Source organism: Thunnus albacares, chromosome 4 (genome assembly GCF_914725855.1).
Source record: "Thunnus albacares chromosome 4, fThuAlb1.1, whole genome shotgun sequence".
Taxonomy (NCBI): Eukaryota; Metazoa; Chordata; class Actinopteri; order Scombriformes; family Scombridae; genus Thunnus; species Thunnus albacares.
In genome coordinates, this window is record NC_058109.1 from 33940075 (window position 1) to 33959237 (window position 19163).

A 19163-nucleotide genomic window follows, 5' to 3' on the forward strand; every position below is an offset into this window, starting at 1 on the left:
AAATACACTCGCCAACAGAAGAACAAGTGTCAGATATTGAACTTTGTTTTGGGACAGGCAAAGATGGCGGTGTATGTGAGCCGCAGGAGGAAGGTGGAGGAAAAGCTGAATGTTGATGTGGTTCCTGTTTTTGTCAGAATGGTGAAGTCCAGACTGCTGGTAGAGTTTAGTTTTTACAGAGCTGCTCATGACCTGGAGAGTTTCCAGCTGATTTGGGGTTATGGGGGGGGTGCTCTGCTCTGTAATAGATGGACAGTTGAGTTTTGGACATGTGCTGATGTAACTTTGATACCTGATATGTAATTATATTATGTATGTGTTAATGTAGTGTATTACGTTTTTTTACAGTATACATAGTGGATAATAAATGTTGAGTTTAAAAATGAAAAATCTCTCTCTCACACACAACTTAATGATATAATCAATTCATACGCCCTGGATGGTAAGAGAAGAAATTGAGAGACGGGGAGCGAGCTACATGACTACAGCGAACATAATATAGCCTAACTATTGTAATCAAGACCAAGTGAGCCTGCGCGGCGGCAGTAAACATACACTGTAAAAAAAAAACTGTTGTTTTTACAGGAAAACGCTGGCAGCTGTGGTTACCAGAGAATTCCTGTAAAAAATACAGCAGCACAGTAGACAACTTTACAGACGAAATATGTAAATTGATTTACAGTGAATGAAATCACGGCTGAATCACATTAAAAAACTGTTAAGTCTACAATTTTTTTTTTGTTAATTTCACATAACGGTGTTGTATATAAATAGACCATTTCCTGTATTTTTTACATGTAATAACTGCTAATTGTGCATCAATAAATGATAAAATTAACAGGGAAATATCAAACAAAAACTAATTTAAACCGGTAGAACAACAGTAAAACTCTGCATTTTAAATGGAATGGTTCTGTATATTATATATAAAATCTCTTCAAAATATGCTGTGTTTTTATGTTTTAATAATCAAGTTATAATGTAAAATTTACGTATAAACCTGCAAAAATACATCTTGAGAAAAGACGAGAGAAAAATATCACTTTTGGGAAATTTATTTAACAGCAATAATAGTTGTAAACAACTGGATGCATTTTTTTCAACAGATACAACATGCAAAGAAGCTACATATAATGGTTCTTGAACTATGACTGAATCCAAGTTGAGATACTCCAGAAGATTAGCCTCTTTAAATCTGGACATTTTTAACAAACTTTAACAAACAAAGTTTAAGTGTCAGGCACACAACAACAACCCAATTCAATCAAAATTTTGTTTACATTCTGAATGTTCCACAGTATGGCATAAAACTTATCTATCTCCATGGAGACAATCACGTGATGCCAACAGGCCAAGTTACAGGTCAGATCTGTGGAGAGGCGTACCCCCTCAAAATAAGAATGCACGTTTGTTAAGGTATTTTTGCAAAATAACAAAAATTACGTTGTGCCTTAATTACCATAATACACATTGTGGATTGAACAAAGCGAAAAGTAACAGTACCTCTTCTCAAACAAACAGTCAGAGTGCACAGAAGGAGTCCATATTTAGGCTTAACGCCACTCGTGATCGGAGAGGTCCTGGATCAGGGTGAGGACTCGAGGGTTCAGATTGAGACGACGCTTCGAGTTTTTATTCTCCACCTTAGTTCCTTTTTCTGGGTTTATCGAGAAAAAACACCTGTAGAATAAAAGCATATTAAGCATTTTAATTGATCAGTTAAAAAAAAAAACTTCATGTGTTCTTAACTTATTTACTTCGTGGATGTTTTTAAAGCCAAAACGTGGCTTGTTCCCATGAACTGCTATAAAAATAGTATATTTTGATATTTTTTTCTACTTTAAACATGTCACTCTTTTAGAGTCTGAAATATACATATCAAATATTAATTATATTTTTAGCTTTTTAACCCTTTCAATGCCAGTATGTTTACATAACTCTACATAATGCTGTTTTTATACAAAAAAAACTAAATAATTTCCATTAAATGCATTTAGTGAGTACACATACACAACATTATCCGACATCAATAGCACACACACTTTTCTTCCAGAAAACAATAAAAAGTGTGAAACTTTGCGGCATGCTTTGAATGGGTAAAAGTGGTGCCACCTGATGGACAAATATAAAAACTACAAATTGAAAGCCTGTGGTCCAAACCGAAATCTTAACATAAAGGAATGCATTAGTTTTTGTCAAGATAAACGTGGGATCAAAAATAGTGGTTTTAATGGGTTTCAATGGGGCAGTTTTTGGCCCTAGGAACTATTAAGGCAGTTTTTGTGTAGCTTAGCCATTTTAGGCTTAATTAAAGTACAGGTCTGAGAAATGCCATGCCATGTTTACTCACCTTTGAAGAAACTCCAGAGTTGAAGCCAGCTCAGATGGATAATGGATGTTGAAACAGAAGTAGCTCCCGAACATGAGGCACAATGCAGAAATGAAGGAGGAGATGTTTGTGTTGATGAGGTTCCGATCCAGACTCAGCATGTACCTTGTTGAGGAATAGCAGGACTGTCCTATGAACAAATTATTTAACAGGTTATATTAATAAGCGCTGCACTCACATGACAGATTCTATAAACAGTGCAATTAAAAAAAAGAGATATGAAACAGACTTACCACAGACAATAACAGCAGGTGTCAGAGGCACTTGCTCCAGTTGGACCTCTTCTGCCAGACAGGTATCTTCTACATGGAAGAACATGGACTCCTCCTTCTCATCAAAGTAGCTGAGCAGAAGCAGGACCATCTCTTTCACATCATCTGAGCAGCCACTCTGCTGTCCCCGCATCCTCTGAAGCCTTGCATAAGTCTGAAGGAACTTATTACTCTTGGTGACATAAACTGTGGTCATGTAGTTGAGAAGCCTTTTTCCCTTCAAATCCAAATTTCGCGTGAATGTCTCTTTGAGGTCAATCCCAGTGAGTTCCTTGAAGTGGACCGACATGCCAAGTTCGTCAAACCAAAATGGCCACTCCTCTCGAAGGCTTTTGATACTTTTTCCCTGGTTGACATGTTGACGCTGTGTGTAAAAAGTGGACTTCATTAGACATTTTACCTCCTCTGGATTGGCATCAGATTGTTGGAACATCTCCTTGAGTTTTTCCTTCTTTTGGTGCTGGCTCTCTTGAGTTTCTTCACGGGGCAGAAATTTCACATTCCATTTAATGCATCCGTAAGTGTCCTGCATTGCTGCTCTCTCTTCTAATGGGATCTCATCTGTGTGGTCTGAGTCATCAGCCTGATGTTTTCTTTTTCTTATTTTGGGTGTTGAAGTGCGCCTCACATTTTCGATTCTGTTTTGCAGCTGTTTTACAAGGGAATGGTAGCCTGTTCCAACAATATCGCCCTCTATTACATCTTGCAGAGAATTGGGATATTTTGCCACCATTTGCTTTGCAACATCAGTTGAATGCTTTTTACCTACATGGGGGCATTTTTCCATCATCTCAGTCACAACAATCCGGACCATTTGCCTCCTCAGTTTTGGGCCTGGCCTTTTTCCCCTCTCCAAAGAATCCATCACTTCCTCAGGAAATTTACTCCATGGAATTTCAAAGTTGTCTTCCCACTGTGTGTCAAGTCCTAGGCTGCTGGAGGAGGTTGACGATGAACTTTGGGGTGAAACAGAGAGCGATGACAGCAGTTGGGTAGGTGAGGCTTCCACAGATGATAGTGAGCTGTTCTCGGGAGTTTGGTCTTTAAATGACAAAAAAATAAGATTATGATTCACATTGTACAATATTACACAATGTCCATGTCTGCTTTTGCTGTTGAATAGCTGTGTGTTGTGGTGTTTTTACTTACATTTCTGTTTCCAAACAGAAAGAAGCTTTCTGGCTTGTACAGGTCTTAATACTGTCATCAAATCAGCCTCCGTTACGAAGCGTAGATCATCATACGTCTCGACTCCAATGGACTGCAAGTGCTCTTCCAGGATGTTTTTGTTTACTACTTGAAGTTCTGGTAGGGCTTCCATGATGGCGACATCTAGGAAGGTTCGCCCTGAGTCACTCATATTTACACTGAAGAAGAAATGCAGAACAGAAAAAATATACAGTACATACACTTAACAGAACAGGGACATGCATCAGGTAACACTTATATTAATGTCAAACTAACAGTCCAATTAACAGCTTTAATTGGACTTTATTTTGCCACAATACTGTGTTTTAGTGGAATGACTTGGAATCCATTAAGAATATATGATACCAAAGGATAGAAATCAGGCAGGTCATTAATGTTGATACATTGTAACCCAAGACTGTCCTTTGTCACAGAATACAGATGGTATTCTGAGAGGAAGATGCCTTTGTGGATATCCATCAAAACATACACAGATGTGTCATTTTGAATCAAGATGAGTAGAAGTTCACCAAACTCCATATACTCATCATTTCTGTACACAAGAAACTGTCCTTTTTTATATGCAGTGCCCTTGTACTGAATATCTGTGGCAACTGTGGTATTGCTTTCTGAAAAGGCTAACTCCCTGACTGCATGTTTAATAGCGTCACTGTAGAGGTTGGGATAAAACGCACAGCTGTCCTTCACTTGCAGTAGTTTACTGCATTCTTGCCCAGCTAAAAGATATGCCTGATACATCTGATGACGCTCTGACAATGTTTGACAAATATTTTTGAAGTTTTTCAAGTGTCTGGCACATCTTTTAAAATAACTGTGTTTACTTTCAAACCTAAGCGTCCATAATCTCCTCAATGGACCAAATTTCAACGACAGTGCTGAATAATGGCGCAAATAGTGGTGCTTGGGTTTGAGTTGAATTTCAGGAAACATCATCTTTCTCAACTCCAAATATTCTTGGATCAAAATGTCAAGATATGCTATCTGGGACAAGGAAATGTTCTGAGCACAAATAAGATCCACAATGTCTTTTAGCTGGAGAGCTAACTGCCATACTTCATCCTCATGATTTTGCACTTTGTCACCAATCAAAACTGGTAGCAATCTCAGAAGGTTCCAGTTTTGAATGGCTTGCCCTGATAACTTGGCTCCGTCAGGTTTGACAGCACATGGCTTTGTGAGTGCTTCAGATCCTTTGTACTTAAACTGTTTGATGCGCCTGTTTAAGAGTGAGTATGTGAACCATTTTTTCATTTTTATAATGTTCTTCAAGTACAGTGCTAGATCATATGACAAGACTCCTTCAAAGAGGTCATGACCTAAACAAGGCGGGAGACCAGGTTGGGATACGTGAAAAGACTCAAGGGTATTAAAGATAGAGTTTACCTTTATTCCTCTGACGTCTTGGATGTTTTCAGCCTGGAGATCAGCAACAGCTGTGTCATACGTCTCTGGGGTGCGTGGAGGACCACAGGCATTTGGATCAGCCTCAAACTCACTTCTCGTGATGTCACAGTACCTGCAAAAATATTGAGAGCGGCTGAAGTTCTCTGTAAACCCACCTATGCAATGAGAACCAAGGTTATCCCCAGCAATGCAGTAGAGACCCCCTTTTACTGTTTTTCCATCTACATTTATTCCATCTGTCTCCAAGGATTTCAGATCTGCCAACAACTCTGAGAAAACTTTGGCTATTCCAAAACGCTTTAAGTCATTCTCAACACACAACAAGACTAAAAACATATTATCAGTATTTGAACGCAAATGAATGGGTAAATTTGCTAATGAAAGATAAACTGCAAGAACTTTGTGTGTCTTTTTAGCAGAACCCAGGGGATTCACAATTTCAAATGAATCTTGATACAAAATCAGTTTGAGGCTTTCAGGGTTTTCATTAAAGAACTGGTGACATTTGAAAATTTTTCCATCATATAAATCCGTAAAAACCTCTACATCAGGATCTCCAAACTGTTGTGGCTGTGCATTCCTCCATAACTGGGAGTGCAAAAAGCTCTTCAGAGTTTCTGCCACTGGTATGTAGTACGCAAATTTTTGTGTCATGTTTTCATCCATTCCCAATAGCACTTTTTGGGGTTCCGTGTACTTAAACATTTTTGTGAATGTCTGATTTCTGGTGTATGTTGTTCTTAATTGTCCCTGATGACAGGCAGAGAACAAATCTGACTCTTTAATGCAGTCACATATTTTAGTGACTGCTTCATCTGATAGGCTCATATCATTTTTTAATAAAGAACTTACTTTAGTTATTGTGTAGGCTTGACCTAACTCGTGCACATTTTGCATCTCCTCAACAATAGTCTGTATAGTAGAGGCAGGAATAAGCAGCTGTCCTTGCAGTTTAAGGTAAAAGAGACACATGTTTCTGAGATAAGACTGACTATCATTCTCTGGCATATCACTGGCTGCACTAGCTGTTGGCATGGCTTCATGTGTGCTTTCTGAATCATCTGTACTGGCAATGACATTTGGGGGCTGAAGGCGAGTTTCCTTGTACATGTCATCAATACCATCAGGGGAGCATGCTTTATGCTTCCTACACATGTGAGAAGTAAATGATGACTTTTTTGTAAACACATGCTTACAACCACTTACTGGACATGACACAGACCTGCCCTCTCCAAAATGATCATTTAAGTGAGACACTAGCTCTTTCACCGTGTGTAAATTGCGGGCACATAATGAAACTGCGCATTTTAAATCCGCAACAACAGCTTTAGGAGCAGCTTGCGGTGCAGGTGCATTGTGCACACGATAAAAATGGCCCTTGAAAGCTGAGTAAGTGGTAAATGTTTGACTACAGTTGGCGCCAGCACATTTGAAAAGACAATGAGGCTCATTCCTATGTACTCTGCAATGCAGTACATAGCCTCTTAATGTAACAAATTTGCTTTTACAAAAGACGCAGGTGATCATTTTTAGGATTTCAAATGTTTGCCTGTGCTTTTCAGCTGAATTAAGTTATCACACATTGAGCTAACGTTACTGGTCTTAAATATGGACTGGTGCTAGCTAGCTAGCTTTCAGCACACATTTTCGTCTGGTCTCGAAAAAAGAGTAGCCTAAATATGAAGCTTACCTTCCAATTGAACAGCCACAGACCCTCCAAAAAACTTGTAGATTTGTCCTAAAATCTTTTAAAATGAAGTGGTCCGAAGATTTCTGCTCCGTTCTCTGCTCTGCAGACTGCACACTGGCTCCTTAGTGACGCTAACGGCTAATGGTTCGCGCTTCTCCCGCCCTCACGTCATTATCCAATCAGAGACGAACTTCAGCTGCGCACTTTTAAATTTCAAAATTAGGAGGACTCAGTGCACAATGAGAGAGTAAAAGTACAAGTGGTTAGAGGTGGCACTGTTAGGTTGTTTAGCCTGTGAAAATGATAATGATAAAGACTAAAAGAAACATAAAGCATACAAGGATTAGGACTGAACAGTGTTACTTTGCATATATCAATAATTTGAATGTCTTATACACACACTCTACAATATGCTACAAATAGCCTAAATTATAAATGCAATGTTATTAAAATTGTATATTTTTTATATTTAAATAGATAGGTAACCTCTCAGGTTCACAATAAAACTTTTTTGTGAAAACATTTTAAATAGGCCTACGTCAATTTGCATCATTTTATCAATCATGTTAAAATTACAGCATAAACTTGTAAAGTGACTTACATATATTTGTATTTTTTAAAACAACTGACTAAAACTATAGTTTTTACAATATTTGCATGTGAAATTAACTAAATTGTTTTGTTATGAGTATTACAGTATTTCTCTGTTTTTGTTACCAATATTTGTAGTTTTAACAAATAAATTTGATTGTAATCACATATTGTTGTTGTAAATATAACAAAAACATTCTGTTTAATAGTTTCCAAAAATTCACTGTACTTTAAACAAAAAATATATGTTTTTGAGTTTACAATACTTTTCTGTAGGGATTTTACATAGTTTTTATGTAAATTTCACAGTCATTTTTTACAGTGTAATTAAAACACATTTATTCACCAACGGCGTAATTCGCTGGGACTCTCTCTCTCTCTCTCTCTCTCTCTCTCTCTCTCTCTCTCTCTCTCTCTCTCTCTCTCTCTCTCTCTCTCTCTCTCCAAGTGAATCGGTTTCTCTCATTTTGTGTGTTTGAGTGAGTGTGTGTGTGTGTGTGTGTGTGTGTGTGGATCTTAGTTGGTCTCATTTCTTGTCTTGCTTGTAGAATAATCAATCATTAGATTAAAATTTAATTAAATCAATTCAAATTGCAACTAAATGATGAAAAACACGTGGTTATCGTTGATTGGGTCCCCACACATCACCGGTCAAATTCTGCCATCTGCTGTTTCCCTCTTAGAAGTCGCATCAAGTTGCTCTTATCTAAATAAAGGTTAAATTTTATAGTCATTCATTCTAATTAAATAATTTAGTTGTTTCTTTTTCTTACTAAACTTATGTTAAACGTATTTCTGCTTATTGACTCTGCGAGAAGTGAAGAGTGCAGAAGCAGCGATTCGAAGTTTATTAACCTAATCCAAAATATGAGATATTCGCGTTGTTTTATGTTTATGGTGAATGAAACTTGCCAGACAAAGATTCAGCCGTTTGAGGCTCACTAAGAGCTGTTTGCGTTTGTGCGTGAATGAGGCCAAACTATCCAACCTCACTTTGCTGTGTGTTGAGCGGGACATAAACAGTGATAAGGACAAAGTGAAGGAGAGGAGGATGAAGTTTTAAAAGGGGACCGTGATATGTACAAAGTTGTGAGACTGTTCGGATTATTTTGTTCTATGGAGGATGGAGAAATACACAAATGGACTAACGTTACACTAAACTACAGCAGTCTGAGCAGGGACAACTGGTGAGTGAAACATCCATAATTATTCTTTATTAACTTAAATGTTGGTTATGAAGTAATAAGTCAGAATATTAGATTCATCTGTTGTTTAACTCCATGCTTTCCGCATCTCAGTACCTGTCTGTGTCACTGCCTGTGGTGTTGTAGACTGTCCACTTTGTATTTGAATAAGCCTTGTAATTCAGAGTTGTACACCGCCGTCTATATTTTATGTTTATGTTATTGCCATGTAAGAAAGACATGGTACTGAGACAGAGCACCTGGCTATTGGCGGTGGTGCTGAACCGTTCGTCAGTCGATGTATGTAGAGCACCACGTGCTGTCTTCAGTGCGGCTGGCAACCTGTTTGAACGCGGCTGGCAACGTGTTTCCCTTTTTGTTCCTCAGAACAAGCTTGTCTCAAAGTGGCTTCACCGTATGTCTTCTTAGACATAAGCTTGCTTGGCTCAACAACAATTTGTGATTATGGATAGGATATATCAACTATTTTACAGTTGTGAATTTTAAAATGACTTTATTAGAAGGGCCCATTGAGAATGATTCGCCCCCTTTGTGCTGAGAGTCTAGCTCCGCCCCATAGACTGTATACAGTCTATGCTCTGCTCCTAGTCAAACGTCAAAATACAGCTATTATTGTGACTCAGGCAGGTCTGAAACATGTTAGATTAATGTCTGAATCTTACAATAATGTTGTTCAGGTGTCACTGAATGTATCCGGGATTTTACAGAAACATCAGTATTGATGTTCTGTTTGTTGCCCACAGCTGGCTGTGTGTCACAGCTGGCTGCAGCATCACACAAGCAGCTGACACGATAAGTGCGTCTTCAAACTGGAAAGAGGCTGTGCGCATTTACGCATGCGGCACAGCAACAGTAACTTCATTAACACCGGATCGGGATCTGACGGTAATGAATGTTCTGTGTTCTGCTACACATCTACAGGTCAGCTGTTACACACAGATTTCAGCTTTATGCAGTGGAATTGTTTGCAATAAAGCAGCCCCTTACTGTATGGATGAATCCTGAGCTCCATCAGCGCTGTCAAGACAATTTTATCACCATTCAGCTGCAGCGTCCAATCAATAACTGATATCCAGTAAGAGGGCGTGTCAGCCAGTAAAAGACTTCCAGCGGTTCACTTGTTTAATTCAAATTTATTGATATTAAACGTGTCGCGTGTCCAAATTGTAATGTAATTTTTAATGTAATATGGTAGCTAAATTGTGTGCTGTCCGTCTGTGTGTATGTCCATTTAATTTATCTGACATCACTACTACATTGTTTTAATCATACTCATATTCCAGTACAGGTGAACATGGAGGAGAGTATGACCAAGTAAGAAATGTTCTTACTTTTGGTCAGTATCCAGAGGGATACACAAAAACACAGAGGCAGACATTAAGGCGATATGTGTAATACACATGTCATACGTATCATATTAACATTTCTATCCATTGAATAATGATGTTTTGGTGTGACAAAGCTGTGGTTAAGGTCTGGTTAGGTTTAGGCACAAAGACCACTTGGTTAGGGTTAGGGAAATATCATGGTTTGGGTTAAAATAAAATAAACAATAAAATAACCGCCGATGTCTCACTAAAAACACGTTTTGTAGAAATGTTGATATGATACGTTTTGTTGAAATGTTAATATGCTACGTATTACGCGTGTTGAAACGTAGATATTCAACGTTTCTGTGGTTTGCAGAAACGTAAACTGCCAATGTTTTATTCTGGCGGCCAGGCTGCGTTAAGATATGTTTGCTGCTGAGCCCCAAAAGACGGAATGATTATATTGGTTATCTTAGCTCAACTCAAGTGTTTTGCTAAGCTATGGCTAGGTTGCTGCAACTACTGTTTGTTGCCAAGCTATACTAAAACATAATAGGTGATTTGTTACATGTTGTTTTCAGGTACTGTGATTAACCCTGAGAGGGGAACAGAGGCCAGTTTGGGAAAGTAGACAAACAAGCTCACAGTGAATCCTCGTCACCTCTCTTTTGAAGAACTTGACGTCACTTCATAAAGGTAAGTTAGGTGTCCTTCTTGTTTAAAATGTTTATTCCATTGTTTGATTTCTCTTCCTCTCACTCTGCTTGATTTTCATTCTTGTTTCTTTCTCACTCAGTGAGCTGTGAGCCTGGAAGCCTGGGTGCCAACCTTCTGCTAATTATAACAGAGGACATTTAAAGGCATTACAAATTGTGTTATCCTGCAGTCTGTTTATTTGTGCTTTTATATTTGTAAACAATAAGCAGTTGCTGTTAAGACTCATGACTTAGTTATGCTGGCAGCTCAGGATATTGCAATTAACAATTTACATTGACCCCCTTTGGAAGGGCATGAATTATAAGAATTATTTTTTCAAACATACTTGAATATACTTGGCATATTTGAAAGTTTTTGATTAAATGTTCAGTTCCATAAAGTTGTCTGTCTGTAAAGTTGTCTCATCCTCTTATGTAATAGATTTGAAAGGTTATGCATTTTAAATGTAAAACTGAGTTGAACTTATTACTGGACCATTAAGATTGAAGGCACATTGTTATTTACAGTACATGTCCGCAATTTATAGTAGTTTTTATTAATATGAATAAGAAGAAAACTTTTCAGTTGTTTACTGTAACATTTACAGTAAGAAACTTCATGTAGATTAGAATACCAACACTGTAAAAATACAGTATATTACTGCAGGTCTAGCTACAGTATCAAACTGTAAACCTCACATTCTACAGCAGAGTACTGTAATAAATTTACAGCACTTGACTGTTAAAGTAAATTACGGTAGTGACACTGTAAAAAAAAAAAAAGGTGGTAAAATGCTGGCAACTAGGCTACAGCTGCCAGTAGTTTACTGTAATTTTACAGGGAAATTTGTTAGTGTTTATAACACACACATACAAACACACACACACACACGCACACACTGCAACAGAAAACATTTCATCATCAACATTACATCAACAAGTAACTTGCTTCGCAAACAGCCTTTCATTGAAGACTGCACTCCTCTCTCTCTCTCCCTCTTTCTCTCAATTCAATATTCAATTCAATTCAATTCAGTAGGCCTATGTTTTATTGGCATGAGATTGTGGATCAAACATGCTGCGAAAGCAAAAGGTTTGCTGCTTCGTGCTGCTGTGCTTCATTGTGGGCAACTCTGCTTTTTGTTCCAGAGTCAAGAGCTCATTTGCATCAGAAACAATATGTCTCCTGTCATTCATTTCCAGTTATTCATTTCCAAACATAATGAAAACATTCACATCTTGCAAAGACACTGGAGGTTATTAAGATTTTTATTAACTTTACAACAACAATGCTGGTGTGCATTATAAGTCTGTCTGCAGAGCAATGCAGTAGTAATCCCAGAGCATTTGATGACTAGTAGAGACTGTGGATGGAAGCAGTGAGTGAATCATATCAGTCTCTCTGCTGTACACCTCTCTGCTGCCATCTTTTGGCCTTTTACATCACCTGACTTGATTTTCACTGGACCCCAAACTAGACAGGATGTCAGGTCATGTCAGATTGTTTCTTGTCCAATCCCGCAGAGCAAGAAGCTTCTATGTTATTAAAATTGCTTAAAGGAACACTATAGTTTATTACAACCTGGGTTTGATCTTCAGAGCTCTGGTCCTCAGTTGTGTTGGTCATGATAGTATTGCTAAAAATAGGTTCAACTTTGAACTAATGTGTACACTCACATTTGCCTGAGCAAAGACAGATTATTAGCAACATCAGGGCTGCTCTCACTTTCAGTTTGACCTCTAAATAAATTGGTTCATATGATTTGGATAAAGCTTTGGCTTGTTTAGAAGCTGCAAGATCATTGACTGCTCAGCTTGTTTCCCTACTGAACCTTTTGTAGGCGATGATCCTAGATCACTTTGGTGAGTAAAACATGTAAATATCCAAAGCTACAAAAATAAAACCCAAATAGTAATAAACCATAGCTTTCTTTTAACAAATGTACCCAGTTCCCCTGAAATGTACAGAAGCCCACTGCACTCACTCCAGAAAAAATATTGGAGACCTTAAATCTCATAATGATGATTTCAGTATCTCATAATTATGACTTACTATCTCATAATTACAAGGAAAAGATCTTGTATTACGGGAAAGGTATCTCATAATTATGACATCTTGATCTTGTAATTATGAGAAATGTCAAATGTAAAGAGACTGAATTAGCTTTTATTTCTTCTAGACTTGAGACAGTGGGAGATATTAATGTGGATGAGCAGATGGTATCATTCTGTGAAGTATTCTGTGCCTTGAGTGAATAATCAATCACATGTCCAGATGTAATGCTGTTATGTACGTGAGGCTGATATATTGATGAACATGAAATAAAGCATCAGTATCCTGCACGAGGGTTTATGTATGAAACACTGAGAGAAAAATAATAAGCAGAACAATTCATAAATCAACATCTAAACATCTAAAGTCCTTTTTCAGACAGGAAGCTCTCAGACCTGCTCAGAGTCGTTCAGTAGTAGATGCTTCATGGATACAAAGTCATGGATCTAAATGTATCCAATATATCAGAATGTGTTAGTCTAACTACATACTATGGTGCCATTTGATAACAACCATCAATATAAAGCATTCAATAAAGTTTGATAAAGACATTTGCATATGAACCTCCTCATCAGGTCACAGAATCTGATGGATCACAGAATGCAATTTAACAGCTGATATCTTGTAATTATGAGATAGTGAGTCATAATCATGAAATACCAAAGTCATAATTATGACAAACAGTCAATTTTGCTTTCTTTGGTGAATGCAATGGGCCTCCATAAAAATGTGCTGTTCAATTACATTACTGGAATAATTCTCACTATTTTGGAACAGCACCTGCTGTAGATGTGGCTAGCAGTAAGCTAACTAGAACGCTAGCTGCAAAGGTGAGGCCAGTGGCTACAGAGCACAGCAGCCACAGCACCAGCTATGACTAAAAGAAACAAAAATAAAACTGCAAGATTAAACACAGAAGACAAGACTCCAAAATAACATCAGCACTGCTTTGAACACACAGAGTAGCTGTGCTCACACTCGGCTTCTACAGATGCAGGTTTCCTCTGGCTCTGGTTTCAAAGCAGACAGCTTATCAAGATGGCTAAACAGAGTTGGAGTTGGGGTGGTGAATATGACAACATAATTTGTCAGTTGATATAAATTTGTCTACTATCATGGATTTACAACAATCCTAAAATCTCTGGGTGAACTAGACCATTAGAGCAGTGGTGTAAATCATTGATCAGGACTGTTTAATTGGATTCATTGGCATCAATGTTATGAAGTTCTTTTTCAAGTATTTCCTTAGTTGATGAACCAAAATAAGGCATTCCTGTCTGAATACTTTGTCCCTTTACAATTTCTACATTATTTATGCTGAAACTTTATATCACAATATACTGTACAATATATACAGATATCAACATTGTTGTAGAAAATGACACAGTTTCATCCATCACTAGTTGGAGTGAAACTTCACCAAATCACAGGAAGGAGGGAACAACTTCCTTTCTTGCTTTTTGTACTTTTATATACTAAGAGTACAATGTTTGACTGTTCTCAGGTTAAGAAAATACAACTGCAAGCATGTTGTTGATTGTCCAAAGTGATCATTTACTGTGTCCTCCAGAGGCTGGCACTTTATGTCACCTCTTTAAAAGACTGTTGATAGCTTTGACTTCATCAGTGGACAGAGGAGACAGGTTGTAGCCTCTCAGCTCTGGTTTTCCTGCAAGCAGAAACAGAAAGACAAACATCATGGTCACCTTACAGTAGACTGCTGGGAGAATGTTCAGAGTTTGACTTGTCCTGAGGAGGTATCGATCACGAAATAATAGCAGCTGAAATGTTTCCACTTGTATAACAACTGGTTTACCAGCGGAGTTAGTACTGAGCTGCAACCCCTCCCTGTTTATTCCTCCAAGTCTATATATATCTAACTGAATGCAGACTGGACTCAGTTATCACTTCTTCCAACAACTGAACCACTGGGAGATGTTTGGAGTTTAACGACACATCAGCTTCAATCGGAGATCTATCAGAAAACTATTTTCTCTATAAACACAAGTTACAGGAAAAAAGACTGCAGAAATATTCCATATGGGATAACAGTTGTTTTTCTTCTCCAAACACTAAGGGTCAAAGGTCAAGACTCCAGATATCATCTCAATATCCTGTCTGTTGAGGCACTTATTTGATCATCCTGCCTGAGTTTATCTAATGAGATGCTACGATATTTATCATTCATCCTGTTGCACTATGAGCTCACCAACTTTTGTTGTAATCGGAATAAAGTTTAATCAACTCATGATTACAGTTGCTCAACAGAAACATCTGGACAATATAACACCACAACTACAAGCTCACAAGTCAACACTGAGCTGATTCAAAACCTCTCTGACACACTCAACAAAAACCTCAACACTTTCAAAAGGAAGCACTTATCACAAGGCTGTAGGGACACATGACTAATGACAGTGTCACATTATTGAGCTCAACTTGCTTATTATTGTGAGTTTTAGAGATGTTGGTAGGTGTGTTTCTGAACCTGGACAGAACCAGTCGAGCTGTGTCTCTCTGTTTCCCGCCTTGATGCTAAGCTAAATGCCTCCTGGCTCCAGCTCCATGTTTAACATACAGACCTGAGAGAGGTATTGATTAGTTGAGAAGTCCCTGAGTCAACTCGCGTTTTGTCAGCTGTACCGTTGTTTTTTTTTAGCCACGTCTTTATACACAGAGTAATGCAAAGTGACAGCATGACAGGCTGTAAACTTCTACAAAGTCTCTAAATGACCTAAATACATAATTGTGATGGAAACAGGACAGCGTGACCAACTGAACTCTACTACAGTCAAAATGCTCCTCATACCTTGCATCTCATTGAGACGATTGACTTTTGCTTTCAGTCCTTTGCGAAGGTCATTGATCTCCTTGTCCAGCTGCTCCTGGTCTACAGATGAAACACAAAGATCACAAGAGTTTAGAATGACCTCACATTCAGCCACAACATGGAAAATATATCACTTTATATTCAGATGTATACTGGAAATCTATCCAATATACAGTACTCAGATATGAACACTTTTACCTTTCTGAATCATCTCTCTTGTCTTGGATTTGGGAAATTTGATGAACATGTTTCCAAAGCAAACCTTCACTTTCTCTGCAAATGACAGCAGTGTTAAAACAGTTCTCCACCAATTCAGCATTGCACTCCTAACACATTTCTTCTTCCATATCAAAAGCTAGTGCCTACATTACCCACTATGCAACTCAACCACCCACAGTTGTGTGTCAGATGTATTATGCAAGTAGAAGCTAATGTAGCCTGGAGCTGCTAGCCTCCAGCAGAGATGAGCAGCTACAGAGGTCTGCTAACCTCACTGCTTTCTAACTTCACACCACCAGACTTTTGTCATTGTCTAACTTGTAGTCTTCTGCCTCAACAAACACTGACTCCAGTGACAAAAGGCTTTATGGAACTCTCTCTCACATATGTAGTAGTACTGTCCAACACCTAGGAACACATATTGATGTGTAAAATCGCTGGAATTTACTTTTCAGTATCATTTCACATACAGCGACATCTACAATCAATATACAACTCCACACCTGACTCACATCATGATACTACACTGTTGTTTCCACTGTGAAATCACTTTAATGATTGTTCTCACAAGCTAAGCCATGAGTGACAGACTGAAACATCCATATTACAGCATCCTGTCATGATTGCTCACTCACCTGAATCTGACAGTTCATTCTTCAGTGCGTTCAATGCCTCTCTGTTCCTGTTTCTCTTTGAGTCCAGGTCCACAATCTGAAATACCAACACAAATCAACAGAGAACATTAGTTTTCACAACAATACAGTACACTAGATTACTCATTTCAGAATGTGGAAAAATTAAAACAAGCAATGTATGTTTTTAATTGTCTAGATTTATGCTTAAAGACTGAGGTCCTTATATTTTGTTATATTTGATCAGGTTATGCACTTCGATCAACATATAAAATTGTTAACCTGTTCATGTTTCTTTCATTTAAGAAACATTGCCAAACTCAGGTCTGTTGTATCACAACCTGAGCTAGAGATGATTATTCACGCTTTGATATATATATATATATACATATACATATATATATATATATATATATGTATGTATATATATATATATATATATATATATATATATATATATATATATTATATATATATATATACATATATATATATATATATATATACATATATATATATATACATATATATATACACATATATATATACCTGCCTCAGCAAGTCGTCCCTGGACTGTCTACAAATGTTCCAAAATGCTGCTGCAAGGCTGTTGATCAGGTCCAGCAGGACGACTCACATCACACCCATCTTATCTTTACATTGGCTTCCCATCAGGTTCAGGATTCATTTTAAGGTTTTCACACATAAAGCCCTGCAAGGTCAGTCACCTGTGTACATCTGACCTGCTCCATCCGTATATCACAGTTGGAGGTTTATATTATGAAGACAAATCTATGTAATACTGTGATCTTTAAGTTTATGGTATTTTAAATATGTTAGTGTTGTCCATCACGAACACACTGAGTGCCTTCTCTCACCACATCCCTCTGATAAAGCCTCTTAACTGTATTTTAAACAATAAATCAATCTTGCATAAACAAACAAATACCCACCACTCTACACACACTGGGGAATTACTGTGTTTGAATACTTCACAATAAAGCGACACCGTATTATTTATTCAAAGTACACTCATTTTAGTACAAAACATAATTCACTTTTTTTGCTGTAATTGATGTGGAATGTTATTATTTCTCTATTTAACACGTGTATAACTGTATGCATGTCTAGCTGACCCAGGTTTTCTGTATGTCTGGTAATTTGTGGTTATTTGATGAAACACAACTTTATTTAGGAAAATACACAATGTGAGCACAATTTTAGACTGAAGTACTAAAGGTGTGTAAACTAGATTTTGACATAGGGCCAGTGGTGGAAGAAGTATTCACATCCTTTACTTAAGTAAAAGTAGAAATACTGTTGTCTAAAAATACTCCATTACAAGTAAAAGTCCTGAATTCAAAGTGTTACTTAAGTAAAAGTACAAGAGCATTATCAGCTAATGTACTTAAAGTATCAAAACTGAGTGTGTTCATTATGCAGACTGACTTCTTCCAGAGTGTCATATTATTACAATATGTTTTATTGTTTGTTTTTATCACTAACAAATACATGTAAGAGCATTTTAATGCTGTTTTTAAAATTTTAAAAGTGATCCATTTTAATAATATAGATTTTATTTAACAAAATAACAATAAAGAAAGCGGTAAGACCACTTATAATCTGACTGCTTCATTTCAGTCTCAGATGACCTTTAATTCAGCCGTACATGTGCAGTACCAGTAGTTGCCCAGTGAAAAAACAGTGAAGCATTTTCAATGCAATTGTTTCATATTGATTCAGTGCTTCAGAAAGCTTCGTTTCCCCATCACTACTGTATATCTATATACAGTATAATAATATAACACTGAGTAGGGCCATTTTGCATAGTAAGCTACTAAATTTTGCAACTACAATAATACTTTTATACGTTAAGTAAGTTATATTTTTAATGCAGGACTTTTACTTGTAATGGAGTAACGTTGTTTATGCTGTGGTTTTCCTACCTTCACTCAAGTAAAAGATCTCAATACTTCTTCCACCACTGGATAATACGTAACGTTTTTGCTTTCTGTAACTATAACGATGAGATATGACCGGGTTTCAATCCGACTAGCAGGTTACTGGGAGACTGGCCACAGAGCTAACATACCCTTCCCCAGGGTAGGTGAGAATATGTTCAAACAAAGAAAATTAAGATTGAAAATGGAAAACAGTAAATATTCTGTCTCTGAGCCAGGAGACAATTTCGCTAATTAGCTTAGCTGCTAACATTCACAATTTCACTTCCGTCACGTTATTTATATCCGTCCTCCCGGGACGCCATGTTCTGCTCGTTATTAACAGCGTGTCGTTACCACATAAGCAGCTACCTGTTGTTTAGAGGTGAGAACATCCTCAGCTGCCTCCTCGACTTCTGACAAATATTCCAAAACACGCTGCGATTCAGCGTCCATGATGCTTGTGTTGCTCTAAAAATACGTTCGGGCTGAAACAACGACAGGAAACAGAAAGGACTTGTCGCATCAAATATCCTCCGCTCTGTCTTCTCTTACAGCAAACACAACCCGTCACGTGGATTTATGTTGTTGAAATTTACCATTTAAGTATAACATTAGAACACTACCATGTGAAGGTACAACAGTAAGACTAGGATACTTCTTTGTTATCAACAAAAATAGTAATAATACACCTATCAAGTGTGAGAAGTTGTCTGTATTTTAG

At 37.5% G+C, this 19163-nt stretch overlaps 2 protein-coding genes across 2 annotated transcripts; both read right to left on the reverse strand.

The window, feature by feature from the left end:
• Positions 1-1039: 1039 nt before the first annotated feature.
• Positions 1040-7597, reverse strand: LOC122981518. Its single transcript, XM_044350265.1, has 6 exons — positions 6965-7597; positions 5254-5386; positions 3811-4028; positions 2623-3702; positions 2351-2519; positions 1040-1680 (listed from the first exon to the last, which is right to left on the reverse strand). The coding sequence occupies exons 3-6, from the start codon at positions 4019-4021 to the stop codon at positions 1554-1556; spliced, it is 1587 nt and encodes a 528-aa protein (XP_044206200.1). The 5' UTR covers positions 4022-4028; positions 5254-5386; positions 6965-7597; the 3' UTR covers positions 1040-1553.
• A 4419-nt stretch (positions 7598-12016) lies between these two features.
• On the reverse strand, positions 12017-18947 carry pdrg1 (p53 and DNA-damage regulated 1). The gene is made up of 5 exons (XM_044349599.1): positions 18812-18947; positions 16503-16578; positions 15847-15921; positions 15628-15708; positions 12017-14487 (listed from the first exon to the last, which is right to left on the reverse strand). The coding sequence occupies exons 1-5, from the start codon at positions 18893-18895 to the stop codon at positions 14405-14407; spliced, it is 399 nt and encodes a 132-aa protein (XP_044205534.1). The 5' UTR covers positions 18896-18947; the 3' UTR covers positions 12017-14404.
• Between the last annotated feature and the right edge of the window lie 216 nt (positions 18948-19163).